The following is an 11,248-nucleotide window of genomic DNA, read 5'->3' as shown; positions in this document are numbered from 1 at the left end:
TCACCAGAAGTAGTTCTACTTTCAAACAGATTTAGCCCTGGTCTGTCGGTTAAGGCGTCTGAATAGAATTCAGATTCTCTATGGCAGCGTAAGTTCGAAACCTACCTACTGCAAACGGCCATTATTTTGCTTGAGTAGATGTATAGTGCCGATATAAGCAACAAAAACCGTACATAACCTCAATTTCCTAACCCCCCCGCAGCGGGGGCCCCCCGCGCGTGGCGTCCTAGTGTCCCCCCTGTCTACCAGAGTGCGCTCCGCCCCCCACCCAGCTTGTGTAGCGTCCTGTTTTGCACCGGTTCCGCCCGTCGCTGCTAGATGTCGCGCGCTTGTGTCGCCAGCTTGTGTAGCGTCCTGTTTTGCCCCGGTTCCGCCCGTCGCTGCTAGATGTCGCGCGCTCCGACCGTCGTAGGCCCCCCCGGTAGAGGGCGGTGACGGTGCGGCGCGGTGACGCGGTGGATCGGGAGGATAATTAAATAAACTTGAATTTTAATACATTTTATTTTATTTTATTTATAAAATTGGTCTGGCGAGGAGTTTCTTCTTCTTTTTATGTCGATTCAGTCGACCATCCCATTGTTCCTGTTCCTTGCGTTGTTCTTCTTCCCGTTCCCGGAGGAAATCTAAATACGAAGTGCACTCCTCGCCGTCCCACTCCGTCGACCACCCACCCGGGTACTCCTGCTGCTCCTTTGTTTCTTTTGATCCACCGGGTTGCTCCTGCTGCTGGTGATGTTCCCTTGTCGTTTCATGTCGTACCGGGAATTCTAACCCCCGGTACTCTTTGTGTGATTTGAATATGTGACGCCCTAAGCGATGCGCCAACATAATATGCGACTTGTCATACGGACAAACCGCGATTTTTTCTAGAACAAAACAAAGTATGATATGTAGCGTTTCCTATAAAACACACATTTTTTTTTAAACAAAACTTCCAAAAAGGGGGGTTATCAAATAATTTTAAAAATTGTTTTTTAAGTTATACGCGCATACCAAAATTCACGTTTCAATTCACTGTCATTTAAATGTAAGTGTATTATTGTCAAAAGGGCAAACTGCAATTTTTTAGTACAAAAAATAAACAAAAATATGTATATATTTCGCGTTTTCCCCATAAAACGCACATTTTTGAAACAAAACTTTCAGTAATTTTAAAAATTGTTTATTTTTTAAAAGCCAAAATTCCCTATTCACTGTCATTTAAAAGATATTAAAAACGCTCAATTTAATTCGATTATTATTGTCAAAAAGGCAAACTGCAATTTTTTAGTACAAAAAATAAAACATTTTTGAAACAAATTTAAAAATTGTTTATTTTTTAAAAGCCAAAATTCCCTTTTCCATTCACTGTCATTTAAAAGCTATTAAAAACACTCAATTTAAATCGGTTATTATGCAACGTAAAAAAGATGAGTATCATATTTTAAAACAGGTAGAAACTAACCAAAAAAGTGATAACCCAAACTGAAACCCACAAGAAAAGACGCGCACTGTATAAAGGTAATTAAAATATAAAACTTACCAGTTGTAGGGTCGTAGGGAAATGGACATCGCACTTCTGTATTCATTGCACTGAATATAGTCTATAATACACATGCAACGTATTTATACACATGCACTCCCTTCCATGGTTGAATTAAAAGTCGAAAGGTCTTCTACCCACAAGCACCAACGCCGATTTGAATAGACGCGATGTTGTCGCCAGACAACCGTGCAGGTAGAAGTCTCAAGGTCAACACGCTTTCACACGGGAACGCAACCGTTTCGGACGTTGGACGAACGTATGTTGCCGCAAAAGATCAAGGCCAACTTGCTTTCATTTTTTACAATCTCCGTATGGGATGTGGAATTTCAAAACGCGCCGAGTCTAAATGTCAAGTTGTTTTGCTTGTTGAGAATAATAATTAATTGCCCCCTTTATATTTGCTCCGTGGGATTAACGTAATGGGAAAAATTTGTTGCAACGCATGTGGAGGTGTCTTCGTTTGTTAACTTTTAGAAAGTATTCTCGCACCGTATAAATACATCTCATTTTTCTCTGTTTTGTCAGTAGTTGTTTTTGGTATTATTCGTGCAACGTGGAAGCTAACTTAGTGGTTTGGTGTTCGTACAAAAAAGCAGTAAGTACCTTTTTTATTGTCTTATTTTAATTCTTTAACATTTGTTATTATTTTATAAAGTTCCTAAAGATCATCTTAGTACTCTCAACCCGTAACCGCAAATAGAATAGCAGCAATCTTAAGCGTAAGTTTTTTTTATTTTTTTAATTTTGAGATAAAATAATTAATAATAATTTATAGATGGACTTAAGTCAACTGAATCAAACCTGTCTTGCAGAAGGTGATTTTGAGCAGCCGATTGTCAAACTGCATGAATTGCCGATAGGCGTTCCGTTTAAAATTACTAGAGCCAAAATTGTTAATACAAAATTTGGCAATTCCGTGTTGCTGCAATTAGAAAATTCCGTAGTATTTCTTCCTACTCGCGTGACAGAAGCTTTCCGTCCGAGACTAGAACACTTTGCGTCGGGGCAGTACAAACTGGTCTACGAGGGATCCAAAGATATTGGAAAGCCCAACTCTTTAAAGAAATTCAAAATAATTCAAAATTAATCAACATATTATACAGGGTAAGTCTTATTTACTGTTATATATTTAATAAACCACGATGCGCGTAAAGCAGATCATTCATAGAGGGCAAATCTTAATTTTAACCTTACAAAAATTAAAAAAGCATATTTCCGACAAGTTCACTCTTAGAGATAGTGATGTGTGGCTTAGGAGACTAAATAAAAATATTGAATCTTGCAACCAAATCGTTTCTAACGAAAAGGATTTATCTATTGGGTTAAAAAGAAAATTACAAACTACAATTCAACATCTGAAAGCTATTAGAAAAATTATTCTTAATTATCAACATAAGCATTTTGGATTGGGATTACAAAGTAGTAGCCGCGAGACAAACACAAATGAAATGGTTGTATGGGAATCGGTAGCGTCGTGTTTCCAGGGAAGAGTTCAGACTGGTGTCATAATTAATTTACTTCATAAAGATTTAATTCAATTTTTAAACGATTCTCGTCCAATATTTCAACAAAAAATTAGTCAAATTTTAAAGAAATTTTTATTGCTGAAAGTAAATACCACATTTTGCGGTGAATTTATTAAGGCAAAAAATGATGTCCAAGGCGAAGTTGATGTTAAATATCTGAGTACCGGAAATGCTGTAGTTGATTTAGGAACAGAATTGAATGATTGGTTTGTTGAAAATGTGCAAGATAAAATTTTAAATCAAATGTCAGAGTTTCAGGAACGTGATTCCGGGTGGGCTTTAAATAATATTATTTATTTAGAGATTAACATTAATAAATTTGAAATGGGTAACGGGTCATCCTTCGTTGAGTTGCCTAAAGAAATTGCGAATAAAAGGGCTTGTATTAACATTAGAAATGACGATCAAGCGTGTTTTTATTGGTCAGTTGTATGCGGACTCTTTCCAGCACGTTTTCGTCAGTATTTACCCTCTTCATATCCATACTACAAAAGTGTTTTGAAAACTGAAAATTTACAAACACCTATGGAAATGAATAAAATAAGCAAATTTGAAAAAGACAATGATATTTCCATCAATGTTTATATCTTAGAGCTTAATAAAAATGAAAAAACTAGTTTTTATTCCGTGTTACCTGCACGATTAACAAAAGAAAAACGCGAAAAACATTCAAATTTGTTGTTAATACAAAATAAATATTATCCAAAAGTTAATGATTTTGATCCTGATCCGCAAGATAATGATTATGAAGAAATAAAATATCACTATTGTTACATTAAAAATTTGTCTCGATTAGTTTCCTCACAGCTCAGTAAATATAATCACAAGAAATACATTTGCGATAGGTGTTTGAATTATTTCAATAACGAAACTCGTCTACATGACCACGAAACAATATGTTCCAGTTTCAATGAGTATAAAGTGTCTTTTCCCAAATATGATTACGTTGAATTTCGAAACCATATATATAAACAAAGGACTCCGTTTGTAATTTACGCCGATTTTGAGAGTCAATTGAGAAAAGTAAATTTGAAAATTTCAGATAAAACCTCGAAATACCAAAAGCACGAAGCTTACAGTGCTGCATATTACTTTAAATGTTCTTATGATGATTCAATATCATTTTTCAAAAGTTATCGTGGTCTAGATTGTATTGATTGGTTCGTGGAGGAAATATCTAATTTATCAAAATTTGTTCGTTCAAAATTTAAGGATATTATACCAATGGATAGTGAAATTAGTCTAGATCAAAGGTCGAGTCATTGTCATATTTGTGAAAAACCTTTTTTAAAAGAAGATGTTAATGTTCGTGACCATGATCATTTTACTGGTAAATTTAGAGGTTTTGCCCATCAGGCTTGTAATTTAAATTTTAAAAAAATATTTGTAGTGCCCGTAGTATTCCAGAACCTTTCTGGATACGATAGCCACTTCCTGCTTCCGGTTTTAGCAAAAAAAAGCTATGTATCCATAGTTCCGGTTAATAAGGAAAAATACATCTCTTTTACATATTTCGAACCTGATTATAACATAAAATTTAGATTTATAGATTCGTTTAGATTTTTGGGAGCATCTCTGGATAATTTAGTTTCCAGTATGGATAAAAATGAACTATATATTTTAAGAAAAGAATTTTCCGATCTCGACGAATCAAAATTAAATTTACTGTGGCAAAAAGGTATTTTTTGTTACGATTACATCGACCATATAGACAAATTAAATGAAACAACTTTACCCCCGATTGAAGAATTCTATAATAAATTAAGTGAAAGCAATATTAGTGAAGAAAAATATTCCCACGCACAAAGTGTTTGGCAGTCGTTTGAAATAAAAAATTTAGGCGAGTATTCAGATTTGTATTTAAAAACCGACGTTATTCTTCTGGCAGATATATTCGAAAATTTTCGAAAAACTTGTATGGCAACACACGTTTTGGATCCGGCGTGGTATTTCAGTATGCCCGGGTATACATGGGATTGCATGCTTAGATTCACAAAATGTCGTTTAGAACTTTTGCGCGACATTGACCAAATTATGTTTATCGAGCGGGCTATACGAGGTGGAATTTCGGTGTGTGTTGGTAGATATGCGGAGGCCAACAATAAATATATGCCCAACTACGATTCATCCAGGGATGATTCCTATATCATGTACTTTGACGTCAATAACCTCTATGGCAAGGCCATGTGCGAGCCTCTTCCTTACGGAGGATTCGACTGGATGTCTCATCAAGGGATTGATTCATTTAATGTCATGAACATTCCAGATGAATCTTCCCAAGGATATATCCTAGAGGTAGACCTGGAATACCCGCAGAAATTACATGACACACATAGAGATTTTCCATTTTGTGCCGAACATCGAGTGCCCCCCAATTCAAAGTTACCAAAACTAATGACTACTTTGTATAATAAAGAAAAATACGTCATACACTATCGCAATTTAAAACAGGCTCTCAAAAACGGTCTCGTACTAAAGAAAATTCACAAAATATTAAAATTTAACCAATCTCGTTGGTTGAAATGTTATATCGATCATAATAATAAATTAAGAACCCAAGCAAAGACAAAATTTGGTATAAATTTATACAAATTGTTTAATAATGCCGCTTACGGTAAAACAATGGAAAACATTCGCAAGCATCGTATTGTTAAATTTGTTAAAGCGTGGGATGGTCGCTACGGTGCGAAAAATTTAATTTCTAGTCCTAGATTTCACAGTAGAACCATACTTGATAACAATTTGTTGCTTATAGAATTAAAAAAATCGGAACTTTGCTTTAATAAGCCACTTTATATTGGAATGTCCATATTGGATTTGTCGAAAACGACCATGTACGAGTTTCATTATAATTACATGCTTCCAAATTTGGGTCCCGAAAAATGTAAAATTCAATACATGGATACGGACAGTTTCATTTATAATATCAAATGTTATGACGCATATGAAAGCGTTATTAAGGCCGATTTAACAAAATTTGACACGTCTGATTATCCTAATGACAATCCCTATAATATACCGCAAATCAACAAAAAGGTTTTGGGGTTGATGAAGGATGAGACTAATGGCACCATCATTAGTCATCTGGGTTAAGGTCGAAAATGTATACTTTCAAAATTTTAACGGGTTCGGTAGTTAAAAAGTCAAAGGGTATTCAGTACAATATTGTAAAAAATAAAATTTCATTTGATGACTACGTAGAATGCTTAACAAATTTTAGGGAAAAGTACGCCACTCAACGAACCATTCGTTCATACACTCACAATGTATTTAGCATCGAACAAACAAAAGTTGCCTTGAGTCCTTTAGACGATAAACGTTATCTTTTGCCGAATTCATATGAAACGCTTCCGTGGGGACATTATAAAGTGCCGTAATTATTTTTTAATATATTTTTGTTACAGATTATGGTCAAACAACTTACATTAGAAAGCCTTTGTATTATAACAATTTGCGAAAATATTAGGTGTAGTGCTGATTTTTTGCGTGAGTCACCTTTGCCTTGGAAACTAACGATACTAATATTTAAATATTATTCGAAATATAGATGGAGGTACCTTAAACAACTAGCGCTCCAGTCTGATGGCAATTCTTTATTAAATTTAGAATTCATTCTGTTGAATAAGAGATTTGGATCGTCTTACAGAAATAGCATTTTGGCAACTCCAACCATTGATTTTGACGGAGAATCCGCTTACTGTTTATGTATCAGTTATTACAGGATAAAATATTCGGAAATTTTAGTTTGTAAATCTTGTCACTTTATATTTCAAGTAGTTAAAAAATTTAAAAAGAAAAATTTTAGACTTTTATTGGATCACTATCATTTACAGCTGGATATAAATAATTTGAATGATGTATATCACGATAAACAATTTTGGTGTCAAAGCTGCTTTGAAGAAGTTTTGTTCACTGTAGAAACTGAAGATGAATGTAATTTAATGCTTCACAATGAGAGGAAATATGGAAAAAAGTTACGCTTTTCTGATAGTCCATTGAACTATTAATACTGTGGTTTTATTATAACATATGTAACTGTAGATAAGACTTTTATGTATTGATTGTATTCCATTGTATTGCAACAAGAATAAACATGTATATATTTAGACGCTATTTTCTTTTTTACCACCACCACAACACCGCATAATAATTACACAGAAGTTTGTAATTGTATAATTTATTTATTATATACATTATTACTATTTTACAATTTCGTTAAATGCTAAATTATTAAATTGTTCTAGTTTTCTTTTGCACTCTTGAGCTTGCATCCGCGCCACTTGCAAGTCTGTATTAAAAAGCGCAATTTGTGTTTCAATTTCGTTGATATTGCACTCTAATCCCGACAACTGAGACGCCAAGTTTCTTTTTAAATTGAATGCCTCACAAATGACACTTTTTTCTCTACCGTCCGTGAACACTTCGAGCCAATCAGCGGATGACGTTGGAGCTGCAAACGCTTCACTTGTGGTAGTTTTCTTCTTCTTCTTGCGGGATACGACCGACGCACTTTGTTTTCGTTTGGTCGCAGATTTTTTGGTTTGTTGCTCTACAGGAACGAAGCTGGACGGGAGCACTTCTGATGAAGGAAATTGCAACTCGAAATTTTCCAATAAATTATACAATTCGTTGGATGTCACAATTTTCTCTTGAGCCATCATATACACGTATTTATGTCAGAACTTCTAAATCGAGACTAAATTTATTTCAAAACGTCTACGTTGTCTACCCACGAATCGTGCGACTTATCCAATCCCAACCAGCGCACGAGAACCATATTGCCTCGTCTGCGCAACACCTTTTCGACGAGATATAAGTCCGGGTTAACTGTCTTCTGCAATTCTTCTTCATAAAATCCGCCCATTATGGGTTTACCCTGCATATCTTGAAGCAAATACGTTACGGGGTTAGTAACCCGTACTTTAACAATTTTAAACAATTCCGTGGTCCAATTCGGTGTATAACCTTTGTTGAAAACGTGCTTGACTTTGCTGATTCTAACGATGTCGCCGACTTTAAGTTTACGAGGACCGAATATTTTTATGCTACTATACGCGGTTTTCAAAATTCTCTTTTCGTTGCTCTTACTCACATCGATGGGTTTCGTACCCGTCGTTCTATGTTTTGTGTTATTGTATTCATCAACGATAGAGGCGAGCACATCGATCCATTTGTACGTCCCGCGTAAAGAAAAATGTCGAAACAATTTCTCTTTGAGGGTACGTATCACCCGTTCGACAATTGAGGCCTTTTTTATGCTATACGTACTATAGTGGTTAATTTTATGCTTATCCACAAGTTTCAGAAACGTGTCGTTGTAAAATTCTTTACCGAGATCCGTTTGCAAGTTTTGAGGGTGCCGTCCGTCCTTGAGAATTTTGGAAAACGCCTTGGCGACTTCGACCCCGGTTTTGGTTTTCAACGGGCGACACCATACATATTTTGAGAAACAGTCTATCACAACCAGCACGAATTTAAAATTTCTGTTTTGTTTGCTGTAGCAATCTAATTGGGCCAGATCCGCTTGCCACAGGTCATCCATCCCTCGTATTATAGTCCGGCGGCGAGCATAATTTCTGCGTGCCGGCTTGTGCAGTTCTCGAACCAGTTGTACCTTCTCTTTATTCATAATGTGTGTTCGGTTGCGATGGAGGATTTAAAACCCTTTGTTTCAATACCTTCATTATATTCTCATTTTCGTTCGTAAGTCGCTCCATTTTGGTTACAATATCATGAAATTGCTGTGACAAAACGGCGACTTTTGTCATGTGCTTTTCCAAATCTTTCTTTGCGCTCATTTCGCTTAGCTTTTGGTGGAAAACTTCGCGAAACTGCATAATTTCATTTTCGAGTGTAGTGCTACTCATTTTCAGTTGTTCTTCAAGACGCGAGAATTTAGTTTTGTCTTCAATTTGTAATCTTTTCATGTACGCTTCGAGTTTCTGTCCAATAATCTTTCTCAATGCAATTTTTAATAAATTACTTGTCTCATCCACATATTTTTTGTTAGCCACGTCACCGTCATCGCTAGGCGTTTGGACATTGCAAATTTTTAAATTGTTCATATTGACGTTTCCGTCTGGCATATAGTCGAGGGCGCTTCTAATCACAGTATTAGTGAAGGGTCGTTTAGAGCGCAGCGCGCTAGAACGTCCAAACTTGTCCAGACTCATCGTTAAACTAACGTATAAAACCTGATTCTTTTAGCTCTTCAACGATTGAAACTATTTCGTTATCATGAGACGTGTTACCTGCGTGTTTCGACGCGATTAGTAATTTCAGACGCTCTACGAGTTCATTGACGTCGTCCCAGTATACATATTCAGTAGGAGCGTCATTATAACGCATATTATAACCTTGACCGCTGTACGAGTACGAACGCGACTGAGATTTTATTAAGGGTCGGATGACCTTGGTATATTTTGGTACAGTCGATGCGCCTTTCAGACGTCCGATCGCGTCCCTGTGCACCTGGGTAGCCTCCATTATTTTTTTATATTGTGCCAAATCGTCTTTTGTGTATGCTATGGGATCTTTTAAAAACACCAAATTATACAAGCCGTGGGTACCGGAATATCTCTCGCCGTCTACAATAATATCGCCAGATCCTTGATGAAAATCCAGCGATTTATTGCCGAGAAACCATTTGGATGATATTTTGTCGTAAACGGGTCCGTAAACAATATCGGTGTCGGGCGATTTTACCCATAAATTTTGAATATATGAATGGGAAATTTCTGGATATTGTTCCAGGTATGATTGAAGGGATGCGTTGGCCACGCTCGATGTGTCAAACACATCATCTTCCTCCTCATCGATATTTTGCATCTCAACGCTCTTATTGGGATCCGGCGTTTCCTGAATTTCTTCCATAGACAAAAATGATACGTTAACCTTATTTTTTGTTTCTTCGTTCGGTTCCTTTTTGTGTTCCCGCTTGACACCTCGACGTTCAGTTTTTATTTCTGCCGGTGACGGTGATAGCTTTATTTTTGCTATACGTTCTAGCGGCTCGCTGACGGGTTTGAAAAGCTTCCGAATTGACGCATCCTCTTCGCTCTTACCCAATTTTAATGTTAAATACTTCTTTCGAATAGATCTAGACAACTCGTTTACTTTTTTTTTTAGCGCCGCGTCGGCGATGTCGGCGGACGTCGCCTTCATGACTGTTTCTATCGACAATTAAATATCGACTTTTATATATTTGTCGAAACCCTTGCGGTAGCGTCCGTTTTTTACGTCGAAATCTTTGACAATTATCAAACAGCCGTACTTTTCTTTCCAGCACTCGGAACAAATTTGTTTAAACGTGTCGTATGAAACGTCGGGTGAGACATGTTCATCATAAACGTGACGTAAATTCATGTCATCCTGTTTAAACAACGCGACAATATTGCAATTGTCACGTATCAATTGCTTGGGTACCTTGGAGTATGTCTGACAGAGATAAATAGCGTCGATGGCCTTGTGTCGGCACATCGAAAAATACTCGCGAATTTTATCTTGCTTGTCGCACGCCACGTCGTCGAAAATAAACAGAGAATTCTCTTTCGCGTCGCTGGGGTCGATTATCGAGTCTCTTTCACTGTAGGGATAATATCCAACTCCTTTGACATTGCTCAATACGCGAGATAACAGTTGATATTTTGGTTGATACAACGACTTTGAGTAGACGTAAACATTTTCGAAACTTGCCCCGTTGGGGTTAAAGAGTAGCGCTAACATGGTGTTGGTTTTGCCGCAACCGCTAGGTCCGCAAAACACCGCCCTAAATGAATTGGGTAGCAGTTGACCGTGTTTGCTTTTGTTAAAGAAACCATCTCCGCAAACCAAATCTAAATTATCGATGGGGAGCTTGAGTTTCTGCTGCACCACCCGCATGACTACAATGTTTATTCGAGACACCTCGTATATATATATACGACACAAGCAATTTCCTTTAATTAGTATGTTATGCTTCGCGTCCGGAAGTGGTCTCGTTAACACGCTTATTAACAAGTTACCTTTTGAAGTACACATTCCGGGTTACCAGTTTTGCGGTCCCGGTACAAAATTGGAAAAACGCTTGAACCGAGGCGATAGCGGGGTGAATCCTTTGGACGCTGCGTGTAAGGTACACGACATTGCCTATTCGCAAAACAAATCGTTAGACGAACGTCATAAAGCGGATAAAGAATTGGAAACGCGTGCGTGGCAG

The 11,248-nt window shown here is 36.9% G+C and overlaps 2 protein-coding genes and 1 long non-coding RNA gene across 3 annotated transcripts; 2 read left to right on the top strand and 1 right to left on the bottom strand.

Annotated features, from left to right (window-relative positions):
• Positions 1–308: 308 nt before the first annotated feature.
• On the bottom strand, positions 309–1,662 carry LOC132703981 (uncharacterized). Its single transcript, XM_060673559.1, has 2 exons — positions 1,523–1,662; positions 309–866 (listed from the first exon to the last, which is right to left on the bottom strand). Exons 1-2 carry the CDS (start codon positions 1,566–1,568, stop codon positions 514–516), a joined length of 399 nt encoding a protein of 132 aa, XP_060529542.1. The 5' UTR covers positions 1,569–1,662; the 3' UTR covers positions 309–513.
• Positions 1,663–2,022: 360 nt separating this feature from the next.
• LOC132703982 (uncharacterized) lies at positions 2,023–6,604 on the top strand. Its single transcript, XR_009619201.1, has 4 exons — positions 2,023–2,120; positions 2,181–2,244; positions 2,301–2,629; positions 6,456–6,604. It is a non-coding gene; the product is annotated as an uncharacterized LOC132703982 (long non-coding RNA).
• LOC132703980 (uncharacterized) lies at positions 4,979–6,738 on the top strand. Its single transcript, XM_060673558.1, has 2 exons — positions 4,979–6,537; positions 6,599–6,738. Exon 1 carries the CDS (start codon positions 5,008–5,010, stop codon positions 6,142–6,144), a length of 1,137 nt encoding a protein of 378 aa, XP_060529541.1. The 5' UTR covers positions 4,979–5,007; the 3' UTR covers positions 6,145–6,537; positions 6,599–6,738.
• Positions 6,739–11,248: the final 4,510 nt, after the last annotated feature.

Source organism: Cylas formicarius, unplaced genomic scaffold (genome assembly GCF_029955315.1).
Source record: "Cylas formicarius isolate icCylForm1 unplaced genomic scaffold, icCylForm1.1 PGA_scaffold_6__28_contigs__length_40554024, whole genome shotgun sequence".
Classification (NCBI taxonomy): Eukaryota; Metazoa; Arthropoda; class Insecta; order Coleoptera; family Brentidae; genus Cylas; species Cylas formicarius.
Note: the sequence above shows the minus strand (reverse complement) of the source record. Positions and strands in the feature narration are given on the sequence as shown.

What these genes read in the sequence shown, in the direction of transcription:
- LOC132703981 (XM_060673559.1), bottom strand. Translation starts at nt 1,568, where the DNA reads ATGAATACAGAAGTGCGATGTCCATTTCCCTACGACCCTACAACTG. An exon ending in TCCCTACGACCCTACAACTG is followed by an intron (nt 867 to 1,522) that starts GTAAGTTTTATA and finishes GTTTTGTTCTAG; the next exon opens with AAAAAATCGCGGTTTGTCCG.
- LOC132703980 (XM_060673558.1), top strand. Translation starts at nt 5,008, where the DNA reads ATGCCCGGGTATACATGGGATTGCATGCTTAGATTCACAAAATGTCGT.